This window comes from Sphaeramia orbicularis, chromosome 8 (assembly GCF_902148855.1).
Source record: "Sphaeramia orbicularis chromosome 8, fSphaOr1.1, whole genome shotgun sequence".
NCBI lineage: Eukaryota > Metazoa > Chordata > Actinopteri > Kurtiformes > Apogonidae > Sphaeramia > Sphaeramia orbicularis.
In genome coordinates this window covers 46,693,240-46,718,411 of record NC_043964.1, presented here as the reverse complement: position 1 = coordinate 46,718,411, position 25,172 = coordinate 46,693,240, and the positions used below count along the sequence as shown (strand labels likewise).

At 40.5% G+C, this 25,172-nt stretch overlaps 1 protein-coding gene across 2 annotated transcripts; it reads left to right on the top strand.

Moving 5' to 3' along the window:
* The first annotated feature begins 1,238 nt into the window (after nucleotides 1-1,238).
* Nucleotides 1,239-24,715, top strand: LOC115423714 (primary amine oxidase, liver isozyme-like). Of its 2 annotated transcripts, XM_030140711.1 has the most exons (5): nucleotides 1,240-2,876; nucleotides 3,945-4,063; nucleotides 7,102-7,268; nucleotides 19,326-19,458; nucleotides 19,540-20,122. In XM_030140711.1, the coding sequence occupies exons 1-5, from the start codon at nucleotides 1,298-1,300 to the stop codon at nucleotides 19,822-19,824; spliced, it is 2,283 nt and encodes a 760-aa protein (XP_029996571.1). In that variant the 5' UTR covers nucleotides 1,240-1,297; the 3' UTR covers nucleotides 19,825-20,122. The 2 variants fall into 2 exon arrangements, with proteins under 2 accessions (XP_029996572.1, XP_029996571.1); XM_030140712.1 differs by lacking the exons at nucleotides 19,326-19,458; nucleotides 19,540-20,122 and adding an exon at nucleotides 23,632-24,715 and having other exon boundaries at nucleotides 1,239-2,876.
* The last annotated feature ends 457 nt before the right edge of the window (nucleotides 24,716-25,172 follow it).

Sequence of the window (25,172 nt, the reverse complement as noted above, 5' to 3'; positions counted from 1 at the left end):
AACGGTGTCATATTAAAGTCTTTTAAAGACATCTGACATTTTCAAGAAGCCCATAAAGATATGCTGCAAATGCTTCAAATGTTTTGTGCTGTTTGATAACACTGGACTGGTGCTCTGTGACTGTAATGAACTTACAGTGCATACAGAAAGTATTCACAGCGCTACACTCTTGTTACATTTTCTAGTGTTACAGCCTTATTCCAAAATAGATTAACTTCACTTTTTTACCTCAAAATTCTATACACAACACTTGATAAGGACAAAGTGAAAAAAGTAAGCAAATGTATTAAAAATAAAAACAAAAATATTACATGTACATAGGCTAAGTATTCACAGCTTTTGTTATGACACTCATAATTGACTCAGGTTCATCCTGAATTCCACTCATGCTTCAGATGTTTCCACAACTTGATTGGAGTTGGCCTGTGGCCAATTCAGGTGATTGGACATGTTTTGGAAAGGCACACACCTGTCTATATAACGCCCTACAGTTGATGGTTCGTCCTCTGACGTGCACTAAGGCCTGAAGTCCAACAAATTATCTATAGACCTCCAGGACAGGATTGTATTAAGACACAAATCTAGGGAAGGTTTCAATTTCTGTGGCCTTCATCATCAAGACCCACAACTACTTTTGTCACAACTTCCAAATTATTTTTTTTGTCTTTCCCAAGTGATTTTACACCATTTATAATATTATCCTCCGCATTTTGCATTTTTCAGTGAAAATCAGGTATTTTCACATATTTAATTTACTGATCATGTAGATGTTCATAAAAGTTCAGAAATATGTCAGATATGTTTACAACAAAACTGAACAAAAGGTGACTTTTCAGCAAAATGTATCATTAACAGAACATAAACCAAGTGTCTCCATCCACTGTCATTTATTGAACTGCATGGGTTTTACTGGTGAATCAACGTTGTAGAAGATGAAGGTGTTTCCAACGTCCAAACGAGTCATATCTGATAACCATGAAAAGATGACAAACATCTTACATTTTACATTAATTATTTACATGTATTGACAGAATTAGTGGGCCAACAGGCACTAAACATTTTACATCAATAGATGCCTTTGGTCGATGGTGGATGTTTGGGTCTTTATGGGTTAAATAAATGCGTATAGATGAATAGAAGTTCCAAAGTTGTTCTTTCATGGGTGAGGAGGGAAAGAGAGGGCTATAAAAAAAATGTTATGCAGTAGGGATTGGGAACGGAAGAATAAAAAGGGGCGCGCCTCTCCTTCCCAAATCGCTCTATTCCCCTCGTCGTCTTCGCTCTGAGCCTGTGCGTAATGGTAGAGAAGAAAAAGAAAATGAACTCTCTGGTGAAGTGGGCGCTCATTCTTCTGGTCCTGTTTTCAGTGATTCTTAACATTGTCCTGATTGGAATCCACTCCAGCAGGACCCCCAAATGTGCCGCACAACGCGTCCATCTCTTGCAAGGAAAACATGACGAACGCAGCACCATATTCGCGGACCTGACCCGGGACGAGTATCTGCAGGTCCAACAGTACATGCTGAAGCAGAAAGACTTGGATATATCCACCAAGCAGACCACCGAGCCGTCGCAGAATTTCTTATTCTTAATAGACCTGTCTCTGCCGAAGAAAGCGGAGGCTCTGGCTTATCTGGAAGGAAAAGGATCCAAGCCAAAGAGAGAAGCAACCGTGGTTGTGTTTTACGGCGCCCGGGGCTACATCAAGGAATACGTGGTGGGACCGCTGCCTAATCCAACGACCCACACAGATGTCACCGTGAAAAGGTACAAGAAGGAGCTGCCTATCAACGCGCGCACCGTCACCATGGGGGAGTACACCTTACTCTTCAAGTTCCTCACCGATGAGGTGTTCTCTAAGCTACCCACGCTGCTGAAAGAAAGCTTCGATGTGGATGAGAACAAGTACCTGAACTCATTCGAGCAGATGCCCCGTGGAGTCCGGACCGGGGAGAGAAGAACCTGGATCTCCTTCTTCAGGAACATGAGTGGCATGTTCCTCCACCCCGTGGGCTTCGAGGTGCAGGTGAACCACGAGAGCGTCAACGTGTCTGACTGGAGAGTGGAGCGGCTGTTTTATAACGGACAGTATTTCGACACCGTGGAAGAATTGAAGGAGAAGTACAAACTGGGATTTGTGAAGAAGATTGTTTACCAAGAGTCTCCTGATTACGGCTCCTTGAAACCGAAGCACAAGCCTCTGCAGATCGGTCCGCAGCTGTTTTACGCAGAGGGAAAGCGCTACAGTGTGCGCAAAAACCACGTTCTGTACATGGACTGGAGCTTCGCCTTCGGACTCAGCGCTCAAACAGGCATGAGGGTGTTTGATGTTCGACACAAGAACCAGAGGATCCTGTACGAGCTGAGCGTGCAGGAGGCCATGTCCGTGTACGGCTCTGCGACCCCGGGGATGATGATGACCAAGTTTCTGGACTCGAGCCTCGGAATCGGACGATCCGCATATGAACTGGTCCGTGGTGTGGATTGCCCCCACGAGGCTACGTACGTGGACACATACCATTATGTAGACATGTCAGGACCGGTCAAGTTTCGGAACTCAATCTGCATCTTTGAGCATAACATGGGCCAGCCGCTGCGGAGGCACTTGGCCGATTTTTTTCACAGCAGTTACGGAGGGATGGTGAACAGCGCACTGGTGTTAAGGACTATCACCACCATTGTCAACTACGATTACGTGTGGGATTTCATCTTCTACCAGAGCGGCTCCGTGGAAGCCAAAGTTCACGCCACCGGTTACATCTCCTCCTCTTACCTGGTGGACGGCAGTCTGAAATACGGCCATCAGGTGGCACAAAACGTCCTGGGCAACATTCACACACACTTCATGAACTTCAAAGTGGACCTGGATGTGTTGGGTGAGTAGAAATGGGTATTATGTATGCACCAAGGACAGGGATGTCAGTGGATCAGACCAGTAAAATACCAACATAATACCCTATGGCTAATAACAACTCCAAAATTTTCTCACTGTTTTACTGTAAAAATGTAAAAATACATGAAAATGTTTATATTTGCAAACTGTCCTTTCACAAAAATGTGAATAGCCTGAACAAATATGAACAACCTGAAATGTCTTAAGAGAAGTAAATGCAAATTTACTCCCACCAGATGAGAATACCCTAGATGCATGACTTGTGAAATTCTGTGCAGATGCCCATGCATTGATCTAAATAGGAACTGAGCAAATAGCTAACTTTATTTGTGTATTTATTTTGCTAGTTAGGGGTATGTTTGTGTGTTGTAGTTACTCTTTTTGTTATCTTAAACAATTTTTCAATATGAAAAGCAATTATTGTGAAGTCCTTCAACTATTCATCACAAAATCTATTATCTTTCTTCATTGTTTCTTCAGAGAAGCCCAGAGTTCCCCCTCCTCGGCCCCCTCCCCCAGTTCCTCATGGGGAGCTCTGAGTCTTGCAGGCCAGCTGAGAGGTTTAATCCTTCCAATGTGTCCTTGGATCTCCTCCCAAACTATCTTTTGAATGTTGCAAATGTACAAATACAAAGCCTGGCTAAAAATAGAAGTCCCCATCTGGATTTGACTGAGCCAATAGTTCAGATCCTTCTGTTGGATAATTTAACACTAACTGATGCAGTGAGTAGTTTTTGGTTTCTGAAACCACCATCAGTTAGGTGGAGAGCATAAAGACTGGACAATGCCACGATTTGTAGGGCTCAAATTCAAAAGAGTAATTTTACAAAAGAGTAAAGGGAGCATGAGACTTTTTTTTATTATAACTGGCCACCAACAAAATTCAGAGCTGAACCCCAGTCTTTGCTTTGGATCTGCAGGAAATGTGACCTGTAACCAAAGCTAAATGCAATCCAGTCAAATGAAAAAATGTCACCCTCCATAGGAGAATTGAAATTTCCAATTTTGGAAAATGATCACCACAAATATGTTTGTGTCATTTCTTGTGTAGGAGTGAAGAACATATTCCAGACTAAAGACATGGAGTATGCCAATGTATCCCTTCCATGGATGCCAGCGCACTATGCCATGGTCCCTCACCTGGTAGAGAAACAACTCAAGACTGAACAGGTTTACTTATTTCACTCTCTTTACATCTTTATACATCTGATATGGTTCAAATAAAATGAATGAAAACAAAAGCGCAGGGAAGTTGTTCATTTGTGCACACTACCAAAACAAGTCCCCCCCCCCCCCCCCCGCCACCCCCCAAAAGAAAAAAAGAAAAAAAAAAAAAAGCCAACTTTTGGCCATAAAAATCCCCCATGGCTATGCTTCTTGCATAGAACAGATCATCTACAGTACATTAGGGTAAAATGAGTGGGTTAGCAAGTATAGACCTCTAAAAATAAAACTATCCACCGGTGTTCATTTGTAAATTATTCTTCTGTCTATACTGTGAGGGCTAATAGAAACCTTTGTTTGTATATTAAATATAACATTTTTAGGGGTTGTCATTGGTATTACACTTTCAGATACTTGTGACTTTGGAGCTGAGATCCTTGTCCATTAGTTTATAAATGATCTTACATTGGTATTAACTTCTTAATGCCTGAATTTACATACAGGTATAACAAAAATAAATTGTTTTTGCTTTCAAGCACATGCTAAAATGGTAGAAGTGGAATTCTAAAGTGGAAATTGTTGTTTGACTATAGCACATAGAACAATATAGATAGAAATTTGGATATTGATGAAACCTAGTCAGGACACAAAACTGTTTTCAGTGTTTTGACTAGGTTCGTATCAACTATGCCCAAATCTGCATTGGGGGAATACATACAGTATCTCAGTTGACTCTGTAATGGAAACAGTTTAACCTCCTGAGACCCAGGAAATGTCAGCAAAGTAGAAGCTTTGGTAACACTTTATTTGAAGGTCTAGTTTATAATGCATTAAGCACACATTCATAAGACATTATAATGCATTTATAATGCATTATAAATGTCATTACAACAGTTTATGATCATGTACAACAACTTATACCAAGGCTAATAAAGTATTATAAGTGTAGAGGGAAGATTAAAGAGTGCATAAGTGAAATGAAGGAGAATGGTACTTCACTGCCCATTGCACATTAAATGTAAATTAAGCTTATGGTTTGTTCTTGAAAGTGCATTTGTTAGTTCCTCAGATGCTTGGTTTTAAGTTTAAAGTTATCGGATAAACATTGTGTGATTTGGATTCTGGCACAGAAGCAGTGTGAAGGAATTGAGTTTTTTAGGTGGGAACTTTTATTAGGTTTTGTCACTGGTCTCTATACCAATCTATTTTAGGGATTTAATTTTTATTTTTTAAAAAAAGTATATGTTCGAATTAACAAAGATTTAGAGCTGCCACATATTTTTTTGGTTTATGTATAAAGCAACATGTAACACTTCTATTTACTGTCTCTGTTCTTTTAATGTTTTGTTTCTGCACAATAAAAAGTTATTAAGAACACTTTGATGTATAATTTTTGACTTGCACTTTACTTAGAGCCAGTAGATACTGCTCATACATCATCATACTTGTGTTATAATATCATACAATTGCTAATAACCTTAGACAGTGTTGTCACTTTACTAAAAGCTCTTAAAGTCATCCTGTAACTTATTATTGATGTTTATAAGGCATTATTCAGTTTCAGAAACCAGCAGTAACCTCTGAGGGTAACACTCCTCAGAGGAGAACCAACAGATATTCAAAATCTTTTATTCCTTCAGCTATGACACTTTTAAACTCTGACAGAAGCCATTTTAGTCATTTTATATGATTTTTGTTGTTGTTGTTGTTGTTGTTGTTTTTTTCTTTTTTTTAAATATTAATGGAACCAATAGGGTCTATTAGTCTTTTAATCTGCATTGGTATTTATTGATTATTTATTGTTGATTATTTAAATGCATTTATTTGTAGTTGCTTTCAATAGTCGTGTATTTGTGCACTGATTTATTTCTGTTTGTCACATTGCACTTTGGATGTGGGCTGATGTCTGTGGTAAGCTGCAAATGAACTGCCCGTATGGGCTAAATAAAGTTTTCTGAATCTGAATCTGAGAAACCACATGTCAGAGCAGTTCTCTGTGTCTTTATACCCGGCTAGAGTTATGATGGTTATAATGTGTTATGTGACCCAGGACTTGAGGTTCTTCCTTCAGACACTGTTGTCACTTTGGTATGGAGATATAAAACATTATGAAAGCTGAATTTATAATACATTATGCTTACACTTATAATACTTTATTAACCATGGTTTAAGTTGTTGTACATGATCATAAACTGTTGTAATAACTTTTATAATGCATTATAATATCTTATGAATGTCCGCTTAATGCATTATAAACTAGACCTTCAAATAAAGTGTTACCGAAGCTTTTTTTTGTTTTTTATTAAATAAGTGCCTATATTGGAAACATCAAGATGCAACAGTTTTTTCAGATGCAGTTTTTAAAATTTTTAAGGAATGTCCTTTGTGGTGGACAGTTTTCTTTTCTTTTTTTTTGTATAAAGTTGTGAAACTCTTGTCCACAAATGTGGACAGAAAACCCATAGCTGGGTCTTGGGAGGTTAATGCAAATTTGCAAGAGTTGATGTCAAGGGGTAAGAAATTCCATATATTCTCACGAAGGCTTAGAATTTGATAAAAAGATAAAATGTATTTAGATGCTCACAAAAGGTGCTTTCACACCTATGTTTTTCAGTCAGGACTTGGATTCAAACCAAATTTGCAGACACCACGGTTTGGTTCATTCAGAGTGAAAACTCTTTGTGGATGTATTAGACTTTTGGACCAGTCACTGAAAGCTACACACAGCTAATGACACCAGTATACAAAAGACGAGCAGCAAACAAAGTAGAAGAAAATTTAACAAGATGACATCATCTGATACAGTGCATCTATAAACTAATCAGTGTCAAAGGACATAGAGTATTGGAGATGATGACAACAGGATGTAGGCTAGGTATGAAGGAAATGTTGTATAATCCACCTCCTAAATGAAAGTGTGAAAGCAAAACTAACCAAATATTTACAAGCATGTAATCAACAAGGATTAGCTATTAGAAATGCGTCTTCACTTCTCCATGGTTGGACTAATACTGTACTGTGTGTCTGCTGTCAATATTCCAAAGGAGGCAGCTCTGCGTTATGACAGGAAGACGCCTCGCTACCTCCACATCGCCAGTAATGAGACTAACTGTTGGGGTCACCAGCGCTCCTACAGACTGCAGGTGTTCGGCTTTCCCGGGGACCATCTCCCAGAGAACCAGGCTGAGGAGCGCTCCATGTCCTGGGCCAGGTAACACCCAACAACCCCTACTCCTGCACATGTTAACAGCAGTGTTTCCAACTCCTCAATAATGAAAGTATTGTCTGTCCTAAAAGTCACTAGAAGGTGCTAAATGACATCATCAACTAATTTGCATAATGTGTATATATACAGATATATATATATATATATATATATATATATAGATAGATAGATAGATAGATAGATAGATAGATAGATAGATAGATAGATATAGATTTGTTTTTTTTTTTTTATTAGGCCTGTTATGGTACACGTACTGAACCGTTTCGGTACGCACCACTTCGGTTCGGTACACAGCTGTACCGAAACGGCACAGTATGATGAGAAAAAGAAATAGGAACGGAAGACGTTCGATGCGGAACTTTAAATCTGCGCAAGTTCCACACGGACATAGCGCACAATGACTTGAAATATGAAATAGCTGCTGCCATAAGGTTAAAAAAACAACAAATATGATTTCAACCTGAAGGGAAGAGATTAAAGACCCTCCACCATCATTACAGTCCCGTTTGGGATCACTATGGGTTCAGGTGAAAGACAACAATTGGGAAAGAGAAGACGAACGTTGTTTGCCGCCTGTGAACTAAAGTAGTTCTAAAATATTTAGCTCTAGCTCACACTAGCTCTGTCTGTGTGTCTGTCTGTCTGTCTGTCTGACTGTCTGTCTCTCTCTCTCTCTCTCTCTCTCTCTCTCTCTCTCTCTCTCTCTCTCTCTCACACACACACACACACACACTGTATAATAGAGGAATAGAACCCGGGAGTTGGAAGTTGGAAAGGAGTTGAAGGGATGTAAAGTTTCATTTTCGTTTCACGCCAGCGTTAGTTACGTTAGTTATGGACCGAACCCCCCGTGCACGCCTCTGACAAAAAAAAAACAAAAAACCCCTCTGTGTTTTTGACAAGTCACACCCTGCACGCATGCACGCATGCACGCACGCACGCACGCACGCACGCACACACACACACACACACACACACACACACACACACACACACACAAGTACACAAAGTGTCCTAAACAGTTTTTTCACTGTCCTAAAATAAATAATTAGGTTAATTTATTTGTCAATGTTTCTCTTCAGTTTGTTTAAATAGAATATCAGTTTGCCCTCTTGTTAATGTTGCACTTCATATGGAATTTTTTTGTTATTTTTCTGCAGAATGTAAACTGACAGAACTGTGATTTGATTTTTGTTGTTTATTCAAAACTCCCTTTCAGGGAAAAGTGCAATACTAATGTTTAAAATACATTGAGTAATATTTTATTTTCTATTTGATTTATAGCAGCAGAATTATATTATTCCTGTTTTTCTGTACTCTATTGTCTCCAAAAATTTGTGGAAGTTGTTCAAAAATTCATAAATGCATTAAAGACATTTTGAGGAGTTTTCTTTTTTCCTGTACCGAACCGAAAAAAAAACGAACCGTGGCTTTCAAAACTGAAAACGTATCGAATTGAAAATTTTGTGTACCGTTACAGGTCTTATATATATATATATATATATATATATATATATATATATATATATATATATATATACATACATACATACATACATACATACATATATATATATATATATATATATATATATATATATATATATATATATATATATGTACTTGTGGCATACCAAACAACGAAAAAAACTTCGTCAGTCCTTTTACTACGGCTGGAGTAGTGATTTTACGTAGGGGAAATACCTCTGGAAAATGGGTTGACACACACATGATCGACATGAGGAACTTATTACCAGACTTTGTACGGGGAAGAGGACCTACACAATCTACCAAACCCGCTCAAACAGCTCACCAACAATGGGGATAGGAGACAACGGAGCCGGTGGTATGGTCTGATTGGGTTTTCCCACCACTTGGCACACATGACATGATTGTACATGACGTGACACATCTCTCTTTGAACCCGGCCAAAAGAAATGGTGCAGAATGCAGTCATATGTCTTTCAAACCCCCAAATGACCAGCAAAAGGACTGTCATGAGCCAGAGACAATACTTGTGATCTGTATGGCACTGGAATGACAATCTGTGTGACATTACACCACTCGTCCTCTGTAGACACATGTTTAGGTAGCCATTTATGCAGTTGTACACCATCACTCACAAAATAACCAGTAGATATAGACTTTATGGCCTCGACACTCACCAGTTTTTCAAATAGAAGACAAAATAACATCCGTCTTTCGCTTATTGATTAAGTCCTGTCATTGTGAGATGCTCAGCGTTGGGCACGTCCTTAGATGAAACCTTTACATTATTACCCAAAACTCCACCGTTAATGTGAATCAATATCATTATTGTCCTGCTGCTTCTCATGTTTAGCAGCGGCGCGCATAACAGCGCAGGATATGAAAACGTCAGGCAATTCCTGTGCAAGCTCATCAGGGCAGTCACTCACAACAGGAACAGGCGCCTCCTCAGGTGTAACTAACACCCTGCCTCCTGCCAAATCATTCCCCATTATCATAGAAACTCCTGGTATGGGAAACCCAGGACGCACACCCACAATAGCGTCACCGGACCACAGGCCTGACTGGACCACAATCCTGTGCAGGGGAACCCCGATAACACACATATTAAAACCCTGCACAGGAACATCTGAACCACCTGCATTGCCCTCACTTAATGGCAAAACCCCCTGGAGAATGAAGGATTGAGAAGCTGCTGTATCTCGTAAAATCTTCACCGGAACTCTCTCACCCATACCGGACACTGACACAAACCCGTCCATATTAAACGACCTGAAGTCAGCATACTCACAGGGTTTTTCACCAGAATGAGACTCACTACCCTGGCTCAACGATTTAATCAGTGCAACAGGCTTGCTGTTCTTCTTCTTAAGCAGTGGACAACTGGAAACGATGTGCCCCTTCTTCTTACAGTAGTGGCATGTCACATTGTCATAAGATTTGGCTTCAACTGTAGCAGTCTTAACTTCACCTGTTGAGTTTGTAATAGGCTCAACAGGTGTAGATACATTTTCCACAGAATCTCTGCCATTAATGTTAGATCGATCAAATTTGTTGAAACGCTCAGAACCCGACTTATGTATTAAAACATTTTCATCAACAAGCACGGCCGCTTTACCCACGTCATAAACTTTCTTTTCATTCAAATACGTGACAACTTTCTGAGGGAGACAGTTTTTAAACTCCTCCAATAATATAAGCTGCCGAGGCTTATTAAAATCTTTAACGCCCTGTGACGAGCACCACCTATCAAACAAAATGCCCTTTTCTCGAATGAATTCAACATAGGTCTGATTGTAATCCTTCTTCAATCTCGGAAACTTCTGGCGATAAGCCTCTGGCACCAATTCATAGGCCTGTAAAATAGTGGCTTTAACCTTATCAACATCCAGACTATCGTCTGCTGACAATGAAGCATAAGCTTCCTGAGCCTTGCCCACCAGCGTACACTGCAACAATAATGCCGACATGTCCCTTGGCCATTTAAGTGGAGTTGCCACCCTTTCAAATAAAACCAAATATTTGTCCACATCTTTTTCGTTGAAAGGGGGAACCAAACAAATATTCCTGCTCACATCAAACTCAGTCTGTCGTGGAACAATACCGCGGCCCACCTCGTAAAGGCGAATTTGAGTCTGCTGGTCTGTTAGGTGCTGTGCACTATTTTTCCGGTCTTTTTCTTCTTTTGACTTTGGTCTATTTTTGAGTGATAATTTTAGAGAGATTTTACCTAGTTGATTGTGTTTCTCTAGGTTAAGGTTTTTTTTGTCCTCAGTCATATTTTTCTCATTTTTATGTTTAACCTTAATTGGTTTTGGCACCATTAGTGTTATATAGTCGAGGACCTGTGGAGCGGCTCTCTCTCTCTCTCCTCCTCCTCCAGCGATGCCAGCATCCAGAGCGCGCACATTGAGGCACGCATCTGCTCCGCTCCGCTCTGCTCCACTCCACTCCACGCAGGTTGCTGCTTGGCAGTGTGGCTTTTTGTTATCCTTTTCTTAGTCTTTCTTTTTTGTTTGGCCAGGTGGATCCGGATGTCCTGTTTTCGCTTTTCTTTCATTAGGACTTATTTTGTGGTTTGTTTTTTGATAGGGTAGCAGTGCGCTGGCAGCTTCTACGGCCTTGTATAGGGTTGGCTTGTCCAGCGCACTGTCCTTATGTTTAGTTTGCTGGTCCACTCTGGTCTTTTCTTTTGTTACTTTGGGCACGGGGTTTAAAAGGGGTTTGGATTCTGCTCAATTAAAAGCAGCTTGTTTTCAACAAAAGAAGTGAATCGACGAAGAACGAAAAAAAAAAATTATTAAATACAATAAAACATGTTCTTTTGAATTATATTCTTTGACTCTGATGTCCTTTGTAAATATGTTTCACCTTCGGGTTGTACCATATTTATGGGGGCTTGTCTCAAACAAATAAAACCCTTAGTACTCGTGTCATTTGTAGCCCATTTTTGGTAAGTTGCCTTTTGTATTTTTTCTTGTAACTTTAGGTTGTGTCACTTCGTGTTTTTTCATGGCATAATTAATGGGTTTTGTTGTGACTTGGTTGTAGTTGACTTTGGGTTTGTGTATTTTTGGTGTTATTTAGAGCTGGTAAAGGAAGACTTTGCAGTAATTATTCGTTGGGTAGCCATTCTGTTGTTTGTGCGTTGCCTTTTGTTTGTTGGCTGCATTGATTCTAGGTTTTAAAATGTTTATGTTTGACCTAGATGAGTTCGTTGAGGTGCCCACTTTAGAGGTCTTTAATAAATGCTCTAAAGATAACCTGTGTGCTGTTGCTGAACACTACAAAACTGCAGTGTCAAAGCAGGTTAAAAAGGTGATAATTAAGGCCGAACTAATGGAGGTTTTGGTTCAGAGTGGAGTTTTTCCAGCTGCAGTTTTGTCTGAAACTCCACCTTTGTCATCGTCTGGAGGTAGAGAGGAAGCCATTCGATTAAAGGAGCTTGAAATCAAATTAAAACGGCCTGCTTTGAAGGAAAAGGAGTTGCATTATGCAAGTGTGTTGGAAGAGAAGAGGCTTGAGCACCAAACTTAGATCAGACTGCGTGAGTTAGACCAAGGAGTTCCTCCGCAGCAGCCTAAGTCAGAGTTTGATGTGAGTAAAAATATTCGTTTGGTTCCACAATTTAATGAAAAAGATGTTGATAAGTATTTCACTTTATTTTAGAGAGTAGCCAGGTCCCTTGAATGGCCTAAGGAAAGGTGGACTTTATTGTTGCAGTGCACACTTGCTGGGAAAGCGCAAGAGGCGTACATGTCACTGTCGGCTGATGACAGCCTTGATTTTGATAAAGTTAAATGTGCAATTTTACATGCTTATGAACTTGTTCCAGAGGCATACTGCCAAAAGTTTCGTAAACCGAGAAAAAAATCAAAATCAGTCTTAGGTAGGATTTGTCAAAGATAAGGAAGCTCTGTTTGATCGTTTAATGCACAGAGTACGAAGACTGAACCCACATGCACGACCCAGAGACAGATGTAAAAGTTCACAGTGTTTATTAAACACCAAGCTCACTGACAGTTCACTGATAATGATAATGAACAAAATCTTGAGAACAATGAGCCCTGGGTTCTTCTCTGGGTTAGTAAACCGGACCGGAGACGAAAACCCACAGTCCGGATCGGTAGAGCACGTCGGGAATCCGACTAGGGAAAAGCAGAGGGAGGTCAGTGGCAGAACCAGGTCATACACGGGCAGGCAGACGGAAAGGCAACAGGACATAAGGATCAGGCTAGCTCACGTACCGTAAAAACAGGCGATAAGGTCGAACACACGTAGTCAGTTGGAGGCTGAAGTACAGACAGGGATAAGGCAACAGGTAAAAAACAGAGATGGCAAACCGGGTCATACACAGGCAGACAGACAGGATCCAAAAAATGCTGGTAAGTATCTCACAGGGAAAATACGAACTGGTGATAAACAAGGGAAAACACAGGGCTTAAATACACAAAAGGGAGGAAAGACAATGAGACACAGGTGGAACAAATCAGGGCAGGGACAGGTAATCACACAGGTGACACAGATTAGGGAAAGGAAGCAAAGACACCAGACATGACACAAGAGGAGAACTTAACAAAATAAAACAGGAAATGACAGACAAACACACAAGACAGACAAAACCAGACTAACGTCTGGCGGCAGGCATGACAATCGGTGGTGTTCCTCACAAAATGTTAAAGATTTTGCCAAACTTAAACAGCTAATCTTGATGGAAGAATTCAAGAACAGTCTCCCCAAAAGGGTAGTCACATATTTAAATGACAATAAAGTTTCTGATGTGTCTAAGGCTGCAGTACTTGTTGATGAGTATGTGTTGACACACAAGCCTGTTTTTGTGGAGCGTCCTTTTGGCTTTAACCATATTGACAGATTCGACGGTAATAGCAAAGAAGCTGTAAAATCTGCACCTGTGTCTGTTGAGTCAGGTACAAGCTCCACACTGAAGAATGTTAAAGCAAAGGCATCTGAATCTAAAGTTAATGAAGTAACATGCTTCTACTGTAAAAAGAAGGGGCATATTGTTGCTAACTGTCCTGTGCTACAGAAAAAACACACCAAACAGGTGGCTTTAGTCAAAACTGTAAATCAAGTTAGCAAATCGCTTTTGTCTAAAAAACCTTGTGATTATGCTGACTTTAAGCCTTTTGTTATGGACGGATTTGTTTCTGTGTCTTCTGATGGTGATAAAGTCCCAGTGAAAATATTACGGGATACTGCTGCTTCTCAGTCATTTATTCTTGAGGGTATTTTGCCACTGAGTAATGAAACAGCTGTTGGCTCTGATGTGCCTGTGCGTGGTTTCAATATGGTGGATATCGGTGTTCCCCTGCATAAGGTGGTGATCCAGTCAGATCTGTGGTCCGGTGACGCAGTGGTTGGAGTGTGTCCTGGGTTCCCAATAAAGGGAGTTTTAGTGATCATGGGAAATGATTTTGTAGGAGGTAGAGTTCTGGTTATACCTGAGGTAATGCCTGTCCCTGTTGTAAGTGTACACCCCGATGAGCCAGCCCTGAAATATCCTACCATGTTCACGTCTTGTGCCGTCACACGTGCAGCCCCGAAACGTGAGAAAGAGCTGAATAAAGATGAGGTGGACTTAAGTGACAGTTTCATTTGTGGGCTTGCTGAATCTGTGGGTGTACCCTTGTTCGCCACTAAAAGTAATGTTGTGTATAGAACTGGCATACATGATGTGAGTGGTTTGTCCTTGTCCAGACAACAGTTAATAGCTGACCAAAAATCAGATGAAACTTTGGCACCTTTGTTTGAAAATGTTGTAACTGGTGATAACTCTGAATCCATGTCCACTGGTTATTTTGTGAAAGACAGGTTTTTAATGCATAAATGGGCGCCTTTAAATGTCTCTCCTGTTGAAGAGTGGAGCGTTGTAAAACAGATTGTGGTCCCCTCTCCATATTGACCAGAGATATTAAAGCTGGCTCATGACGGTCCTCTGGCCGGTCATTTAGGCGTAAAGAAAACGTACGACCATATTCTGCTGTATTTTTTTCTGGCCAGGTCTGAAAGGCGATGTTGTGCGTTACTGTAAATCCCGTCATTGGTGTCAAGAGTCTGGGAAACCAAATCAGATTATTCTTCCTGCTCCTCTGTATCCAGTCCCAGCTGTGTGTGAACCTTTTTAATGAGTACTGGTTGATTGTGTGGGTCCGCTACCTCGAACAAAAGCTGGCAACAAGTTTTTAATAACTGTCATGTGCGCGGCCAGCCGCTTCCCTGAAGTGTTCTCGGTGCGTAAAATCACTACTCCAGTTGCTGTGAAAGCACTTACTAGTTTTTTTCTCACTGTTTGGTTTAAAATATGTTACAACCCGAAGGTGAAACATGGGCCAACCTTTTCTGCTCCAGAATACTTGAATATTCTAACTCCTTTTCCCATAAAGAAAGCCTTTTTAATTCTAATTCTGGCTCCTTTAAATGAATTGCCTCCTCTGCATTAACCGATGAGGGGGAACGTGAAGGACTTTTAGGTATCACGTCAGTTGGGAACACTCCACGCTGAACTAAAGCATCTAACAAGCCTTAATAACTGCCTTTTGTACTTGTTTTGAGACAGCTACCTTGAAATGCTCAAACAGCTACAAGGTTTCTCTGCGAACATGCATTAAATACCTCCAAAGTGGGCACTTCTACAAACTCCTCTAGGTTAAACGACATGATTACCCTAGAATCTATGCAGCCAGAGAACAACAGGCCAACACACAAATAAGCAATCCCCACACAAAAGCTGGACCTCTTAACTGCTCATAGTCACACAAAAACAGAAGCTCCGACTCGAAACACAAACAATCCAAAACATACCAAATGCCGAAGTTGAGTCTTGAAAAAACTAAGTGACACAACCCTATTACCAAAAACACAAAAGATAACTTATCTAAAGGGTTCTAAGTGGACTGAGCCTCCATAAATGTGTTATGACCCAAAGGTTACAACATAGGACACAGGAGGCAAAAGGATTCGATTTACAAAATTCTTTATTTTTACTCGAAGGTAAGTATAGATTTATCCTACTTTAACCCCTTCCCATGCCCTAAACAAAAAAACAAAACAAAACAAAGTTTCAAAGGAAAAACAAGGACCAAGGTGAGCCGGCAAACTTAGCAAAAGGACGGTATGTGGCTCAGACCAACCCTTTACAGGACCGTCGGACCTGGCCACATACCGCTACCCCTACCCTAATAAACACAACCCCGCAACTAAAACCTGTCAAAAGAAAAACCGAAAACAGGACGTCCAGACTCACCTGGTAAAACAAAAAGCTACAGCACAGCCCACATGCCGCTTCAGAACCAAAACCACTGGGTGCGCGCATCCGGGCGTGCGTGTTCTGGAGTGGCATCGGAGGTGGAGCAGGAGGCGAGGCAGAGAGAGAGAGAGCGATAGCCCAGTGCCCGTCCAATTTATAGGCTCTGCACCGGCGGGAAAACCAATTGGCCACCTATAAAAAACCAAAAAAACACACTAAATACATAATGTTATACAGAAATGTTATCAAGGCAAAAATAACAGCGAGAGCAATAATCACCCAAAAGAATAAAGTGTAACAAAAAAAAAAAAAAAACCACAAAAGACAAAGGGGGGAAAAAAAGGTGCGTCAGAACATAACAGACACCTTGACTTTCTTGGCAATTTCTCTGTAGGAAAGACCTACATTTTTAAGTGTTATGATGGTCCGTCTCTCTTCTGTTGTTAATTGCCTTTTCCTTGCCATTTTTATAGTAACACACTACTTTCTGCAGTACAATACTGTTCAAATAATGCTCACAACAGTATGGTACTAAAGTGTGTCCCAACACTACTTTTATGCCGACCGAGGGGGTCGTAAGTAATTAAGAAACGTTGGGACACCTGTAGGAATTGGTAGCACCAACTTTTGAAGCTTGATCAATCTCCATTGCTGCTGAACCGCTTTAAGTTGTTAACTCATTTCTTGTTCGCTGAAAAAGGCCTTTTTGTATAATTCTGAAAGGTAGATTATTTTTCTGTTTTGTTTAACCTTACCTTTTTTTTTTTTTTTTTACCTCTGGCAGTTCACCACTTAGCTTTGTACCATTTCAAGCTGTTCATTGGACTTGAACTACTTGAATTTCAATACAAAACTGGAAAAATTGGGATGTTCTAAAACTTTTGACCGGTAGTGTATAATATATCAGATATCGGCCAATATATCGGATATTGGCTTTTTTTAGCCCCCAATATTGGTATTGGCATTGGCCCCAAAATCCCATATCGGTTGGGCACTATAACAGACAAGAACAAAAAGGCAGGAAATGTCTATATCAGGGGTCGGCAACCTGCGGCTCCGGAGCCGCATGCGGCTCTTTCATCCTTTTGTTGCGGCTCTGCGTGGCTTGGGAAAATAAATTATAAGTGTCCGATTGAAGTGTATGTTATTTGTCTCAAAAATGTGTATCATGTTTTCTTATTAAGTCAAAGTTTTTAACTTCTTTCTTCAGACCTTGTGCAATTTCAGTGATCAGCATTCGCCTTCTTCAGAGACGTTTGACAGCACTTGACGTGTCAGCCGGCATGCGCGGAATGCCCTGCGACACCAAAACTGCACAAAATCTGAACAAAGTATTTTATTTGTGTTTGTTCATTTGTTTAATTGTAGTTGTAAATTGTAAGATTATTGTGATCTCGAAATATTAAAATAAAATTATATATATATATATATATATATATATATATATATATATATATATATATATTTAGTATTATTTTTCGGCGCTCAAAATATGCGTCACACTCTCCGACAGCCCGCCAAAATGCCGTACATTTATCAAGACTTTCAACCCCAGGTAGGCCAAGTATGGAGAAATCTAAGAAAAGAAAAATATCTGAAGAAAATAGAACATTTCATGATGCCAGGTGCCATGGCACGACCAAGGTGCCGCGGCACCTCGGGGCCAACGCTAGGTGCCGTGGCACTGCAGTACTATGGCTCAGTGCCTGGTGCCGTGGCACCACGGTACCAGGGCTCGGTGCCGGGTGCCGTTGCACCGCAGTGCCACTGCTCGGTGTCAGGTGCCATGGCACCACGGTGCCACAACTGGGTGCCACCGGTGCTGCGACACTACCGGCACCTCGAGCCGAGGCACCACTGCGGTGCCATGGTACCTGGCACCGAGCCATGGTACGGCGGTGCAACGGCACCAAGCGTTGGCCCCGAGGTGCGCCGCGGCAGGCACCACCGAGGTGCGCCGCGGCACCAAGCCGTGGTACCGGTAAAATCGTTGTATAAGCCGCGTCGGAGTATAAGCCACAGTGTTTAAAGTGTGGGAAAAAAGTAGCAGTTTATTGTCTGGAATTTACGGTATATATAGGCTAACGTCTTCATTTCAGATGTCAAAAAGTGTTTGCGGCTCCCAGTGTTGTCTTTTCCGTGGAAACCGGGTCGAAATGGCTCTTTGAGTGTTAAAGGTTGCCGACCCCTGGTCTATATGCTCACTTTTCTTTGTTGGAGCCGGCTTCCTCCACATCCCTCACGCTGAGGACATCCCTAGCACTTAGTCATTTAAACTTTTAAGCTTTCACACAATTTGTCTTTATTTTTTTAAGCTGTGTATGTTAGTTCCAGCTTAAGTTGTTAGTAAGTTGGATACAACTGTGTTCAAGACTGCAGTGCACATATTGTTTGTAGATGTCATTTGACTTGTTTGTTGTTGTTTATGTCTATACATATTTATATACATACTTTTATACTGTTGTTTTTTTCTATATAGATATTTTTATATACCCTTTTACTTTCATACTTTTTCTGGTTGTTTCAGCTGGTTCTGGAATGAAGGACAAGTTGTCATTTTCAGTCTTTTTCACATTTTTACTATTTGTCTTTTTTTTTTTTTTTTTTTTTTTTCTGCCTATTCAAATAATTGTTTAATCAGAGAAAAGAAAATAAGTGATGACTAATCAATTACAAAAAAAAAAAAAACAATAGCTGCAACTCTACACACATCATGTCTGCTTTGTGGTATTAAACCCTTTGAAACCTTGTACTATACCACTTTTTTTAAAAAACTTTTGTCATCTCTGCTTTCACTCAATCACCTGTAGTGTCACTCAGCAATAACCAGAGGGTTGGCGGTTCGAATCCCACTCTGTCCTAGTCATGTGCCATCGTGTTGGGCAAGATACTTCACCCACCTTGCCTTCAGTGCTACTCACATTGGTGTATGAATGCATGTGAATATTTGGTGTTGGTTGGAGGGGCCATTGGCATGGATTGGCAGCCACGCTTCTGTCAGACTGCCCCAGGGCAGCTGTGGCTACATATGTAGCTTTTCTAGTGTTGTGAATAGTGAGTTGATTGGTTCTTCTTGTCCATAACATTTAATTGTATTATTGATTGTGTTGGCCTGCATATAACAAATAAATTAATTTTACTTGCTAAATCCATCTATTTAGGTTTATGTATTCCTTTTTTGCAGTTTTTCAGATTATTGGCATTTCCATTCTGTGTTCATCTTTTCAAACAGTGGAATTCCACCACTTCTCCAACCCTCTTTTCTCCCCCTGGTTTCTGTGGTCTAGGTATAAAGTTGCTGTCACTAAACATAAGGACTTGGAGCAGACCAGTGGCAGTTTATACAGTCAAAATAACATGTGGAGTCCAGCTGTCGATTTCAGCAACTTCATACAAGACAATGAAAATATTGAACATGAGGTACAATGGCAGACAATCTACCAAAAACTTTATAACTTTGAAGTAGGAATGTAAATGATTTGCTTATTACTGTGTCTTCAGGACCTGGTTGCCTGGGTAACCACCGGCTTCCTCCACATCCCTCACGCTGAGGACATCCCCAACACGGTTGCCGTGGGGAACAGAGGTGGGGTCCTGCTGCGGCCCCATAACTATTTTGACGAGGACCCGTCCATCCACTCTGCTGATGGGGTGTACTTTGCTCCAGGCAGTGAGGATAGCTGTGAATACAACAGGATGGCCTGTCTGGCTAAAGAGACCTGCAGCCCAGTGCTAGAACCCTTCACCTACAACGGCTTTCATGGAGTGATGAACTTTGAGGAATGATTTACTGAGTGCTGCTAGATAACTGCTTCAGAGCCCTAACATGTGCAGTCTCACAAGAAGCTTGTGTCCATACTAACATGATAAAAGTGGCTAGTTGTGATCAGAAATATGAACTATATATTTTAATGCAGTAATAAAAAGATGTTGTTTTTGAAAGCAAGAGCAGAACATAATTTCACTCTGCATTATAGCTGCCGCTATTCATTATTTTTCTTTGATAAGATTTGATTAAGCAATTACTGTATCTGAATAGTTGAAAAAAATAGTAAAAATGTGAAACAGACATATCTGAAAATGACAACTTGTCCTTTATTCCAGAGCCAGCTGAAACAACAAGAACAATGGTATAAAAGTACTGTATATATGAAAATATAGATATAAACAACAACAAAAAAAAGTCAAATGACATATACAAACAATATGTGCACTGCAGTATTCAACACATTTGGATCCAACTCGCTAACTTACTAACAACTTAAGATGGAGCTAACATATGACTTTGTGTTGATCCCAGTGCTATGTGCGTCTCAGTAAGCGTCTGTGTGACACACAACAGCAGAACCTATGTTTAGCAGCAGCGAAATTAGGGAAACAAAGCTTCAATTCAGGAAAATTGTAATTGAATAATTTTTTCAATCAGTTTGAGCTGATTAATAGATTGATTATTTCAGCTCTGTTCTGTATGCAGTGTTAGGCACGACATAATTATATGTAATGGCGTTACATTGCCTAATGAAACCTCAATGTAACTGTTCATCAGTTACAGTTGAAAAAAATATGTGAAGTTATCATTACTGAACAAAATGGTTGTTTCTACAGAGGTGCTTAAATGAATATTGTCATCTTGTCACTGGACATGAACAACTATCAGTGCCCCCTCTGAAATCATAAAGGGCCACTAATATTGTAACAAGTACAATGAGGACCCAAGTGCAGATAAAGGTGTTCAGAAAGAACAGTCTTTATTAACTGGGGAACAAACAACAGGCAAGGGACAGACAGCAGGTTAGTCAGGGACAGGTGATGGGTCGGGAACCGGGGTATCCAAACGGGACCAGGAGGGCTCAGGCTGGAGACGTAGTTGGGGACGGAAGGCGGGTCAAACATCCAGGGCACAGACAGAAAGACGTGGTCGGGAGAAGGCTGGTCGTTACTAGGGGCTGAAGACTGGTAGGCTAGGTCGGACGGGCAGGCAGGTAGGGAATCAGGCAGGCAGGTCAGGTCAGGTCAGGTCAGGAATGAACAGGATCTGGATCAAGAGTCAGGCAGAATCAAACGCTGGAATGTCTCACTGGGTAGAACAATCTGGCAACTGAACAGAGGACAGAGGGGTGAATATATAGGCCTAGCCTTATGGGCTTCAGCTGAGCTGAACAGGTGAACAGAGTTAACTGATGAGGAGATGTGACTGTGAGAGGGATGAGGAGGTGTGGCTGAGAGGGAGAGAGAGAAAGAGAGAGAGAGAGCATAGTAGACAGGGATGTGACAAATATGTACAAAGATACAATTATTAACTTTCTGTATTTCAAAACTTGTCCTTCCAGAACTTTATTTCCTAAGTACACAGATCATTATCCTAGCTTTGCTTAAATACCAGATACGGAGAGAAACAGCTGGCTGGACTAAGTTGACCTATGAGCACCACTAAACGCTGACTAGTTAACATAATGTATGTGCATCTCATGGACCCCAGGACAATTAGCTTGTCACCTTGGTGACAATGGGGATGGGGATTCTTTTAAACATTAAACATCTTATTTGTTTATAACAGGGAGGGTTTCCACCATGACGTTGCCAAATTTGGTACCATTGTTCACCTTTTGACACTAACCTTTTCTCACTGAATGCTCGAAAGTTGTAGCATAAAGCTCTGATTCATTTTTTAAAATGTAGTTTAAATGTATATTGAATACACATATGGCACTAATCAGTGGTGAAGGGAATTCATAATCCTTGAACTTTGACAGTTTCTCTGTTTTAGGTCACTTTGACCTCCATTGATAATGTTGATGAACACTGGTTGGAGGGCCCACTGGGAATATTTGCCCCAACAGACTCTAGTATCCTCACTGTGTTCAGTGAAGCACCTTTTTTAACTGCCCTGCTTTCCTTTGCACTTATTTCAAACCTTGAAGTTTTGATGAAAAGTTTTCAAAAGGAAGCCGTATCACCTTATGACCTTCACATTATTTAGTAAGTAAATTAATTAATTTATTTCTATATATTTTCGGTACAGTGAAGGAGGCAAGTATGTGTGTGTGTGTGTGTGTGTGTGTGTGTCGGGGGGTGGATGGGAGGGGTGCGCTCCATAACTATTGAAAATCAAAAGTGAAACTTAACACGCTTTGAACATCCAACCCGGCTTCTGTGCCTCTGTTTTACTCTCTGTAGTCAGCCTCAGAATAAAGTGGGTTTTTGGGGTTTTTTTTGCAATGGCACTGAGAATTCAGCAGCGGTGCTACTGCAGAATGTATATTAAGGAAACCAGGGGCACCACTACCATTTGTGGCCCCAAGAAAGCATAAACATCGTGGACCCTTCATAAATTCAGTATCTTCTCAGACCAGGGGGCAGGGGGGTGTTACAATCTGATTCTGAAGACATCACCCGCAGTAGCCCTGAGAGCTCTATGTATGTACGTGGGGGTGCAGTCCGTACATAACTTCATTTACGCTATCGTGAAATGAAACTGAAACTTAACATACTTTCAGTGTCCAACTCCCAACTTCTATGCCTCTGTTATACAGTGGACTTTACACAAAACTTCTTACCTGTATCCACTGGACCCCCTCCACTGCTCTATGGGCCCCCCACAAATCCTGGGCCCCATGAATTTGTCATGTTTACCCCCCCCTTATCAGCACCCCAGGGGGAAACCCTGCACATGGGTTCTGCTTGCGGCCACCCTGTTTCCTGAATGTTTGCGTTCTTCACATAGGCTACATGCATTCATTCGGTACAACTCCATATAGAGGGTATGCACATACGTCCCCCCCCCCCCCGGGCCATGCCCCTCTAAGTCAGACTGAGTGGCAAAAACCAACCTGCTCAACATGACGGAGTATAGCAGTAAACACAGCAAGACTGGGAAAATGTGAAATATGAAATTAAATTAAGGACAATTGGACTTGACATGGATCCGTACGAGCTACCTAAAACAAGTGGTTGACATGTGGCCGGTGTTTTTAGAAAAGGAGGCAATAAGATGTTGAGATGATGTTTCAGATATTTAAAACAAAGATAATGTGGATGTTGATTGAGGTGGGGGGGTATAGATTGACCTGGTAGAGAATCCCAGATGTTCCAAAAAAAAACCAAAAGGAGCCACTACCACTAAAATTACAATTAAAATTGAGTTTTCTGAGCTGAAATATTGATACAAGTACATGAGTAAACAAAATGTGTGATGCAGAGTTCTGTTTTGACATTTTAAATAGAATTATAGTTTTTAGGTGCCACTCCTTCCTTTTCGCCTGTAAAGATCTGGATCAGTGTCTAAAATATAGTAAAAAAAAAAAAAAAAATTGTGGTTATCTGCATTTGAAATGAGCAGTTATGCACTGCATGTTTTTTCTTTCCAAAGAAATGTTTTAATAAAATCTCCATGACTCCATGACTTTACTGTACAGTCAGGTGAGAGGTTGATGTCCTCCAGTCCAGAGTTGATCACAAATTCTTTTTCAATTCTTGTTGTTGTACGTGAAAGTTAATTATTCCAAATATTTCAATGATAGTACATTGCATTAACATATACTTGTGCTCTGTCCACAGTAATGTTTTCAAAATGTTTCCATTTTTTCTCTGCAGTTGGGCCTGCACATGCATCTGCATATGAACAGCATTTTGGGTTACTAAAAAAGGAGATAAAACACACACACTGTTGTTTTGTGTAATATGCATACACCTGTTTATATCTATGCCTGAATCTGTATCTATATTACCTTGTTGGGGACAATAGATAACAGAAGAACTAAAACAAAATGAATAAACAGAAAGCAACTTTGATATCATGTAATGTAATGTAACGTAATTTCTAGTGTCATTATCAGCAGTGCCCAAGAATTGTGCAATCAGTGCATCTCTAATTTATACATTTTCAATTTTTTTATTTCATTACAGTCTTATGTTTGCAGGAGGACAAATTAAACCAAGTCAACTTTAATTTGGCAATGTTAAATTAAAGTTAATTGGGCACCTTCCACGTGGTTTACTACCTCGCTGACATGTCTATATCTGACATGCCAGCAGGTGGCAGCATGACTCGGGAAGTCACCAACACTAAATACGTAATAAATACTTGGACCTAGAAATACTGCAGTTGGGCAGTGACACACTCTTCATGATTTAGGCTCTGCATGCCACCACTCTGGAATTGAAATTAAACAACTTAGATGCAATTGAAGTGCAGACTTTCCGGTTTAATTCAAGGGCTTGAACAAAAACATCCTATGAAACATTTAGGAATTGTAACCATTTATGCAAAAGTTGTTTCTCAATATCAAGGTCACAGGGTACAGTCTTGGTAGGAATGGTCCCAGAGAATGAAACTCCTAAGAACGCAAGTTTCCGCCATCAGCTCCTTACCGTATTCTCAACATCCACCAAAATATGTCACTCCATTTGATTTAAATACATTTACACATACATTTTGTATAGTCTTCAAAACTGGATAAACAAATATTATTGAATCCCATATCATAATAATAAAGATGTGTTTTCTCACTATTCTGTCTCTTGTGGGTGTTCCAACATTGTATCACACCATCTTGTGACAGTCATCTACTCAATAAAACATTTCTGAATTAAGTTGTCAGAGAAGCCACTATTGAATTTAAGAGTAAACTGACAGTAGGATGAAATGCATCTCGGGATATTTACCTGCCAAGTCTACATGAGTCACCAACCAGTGCACCCTTGGTTTAAACTAGGAGACAAGAACAAGAGCTGGGTAAAATTAAACATCAGACCATTTTTTTAGTTGTACAGTGGAAAGAAAGACTGAAAAACAGCTTTTAATGTTTTGTCTGGTGTTGTTTCTCCAGCACGTATTCCAGTGGATGTCTGGTATACTGTCACAAACTTCTGTCCATACGCTGGACCTGTCTGTGACAGACATAGATTTGTTTTAGTGCTAAATTCCAAAACATCATTTGTGTAGTAATAAGCTTTACAGGTGTGGCTTCATATCACTGCACATACCTGGTAAATCAAAGCGATCATTGCCGTTTCCAGTTCAGCATCAGAAACACGGTTTCGACATCTAAGGTTCTGGTTCAAGCAGAACTTCCTTACTGTCAGTAAACAGTGCTGTGTTGCTCCCTGGTGATATATCAGTCAATCAATGACAT

Bases quoted from the DNA above. Each gene is read 5' to 3' on its own strand.
- LOC115423714 (XM_030140711.1), top strand. From the start codon at position 1,298: ATGGTAGAGAAGAAAAAGAAAATGAACTCTCTGGTGAAGTGGGCGCTC. The intron at 4,064-7,101 runs GTTTACTTATTT...AATATTCCAAAG, and splicing joins AACAACTCAAGACTGAACAG to GAGGCAGCTCTGCGTTATGA. The intron at 19,459-19,539 runs GTACAATGGCAG...CTGTGTCTTCAG, and splicing joins ATGAAAATATTGAACATGAG to GACCTGGTTGCCTGGGTAAC.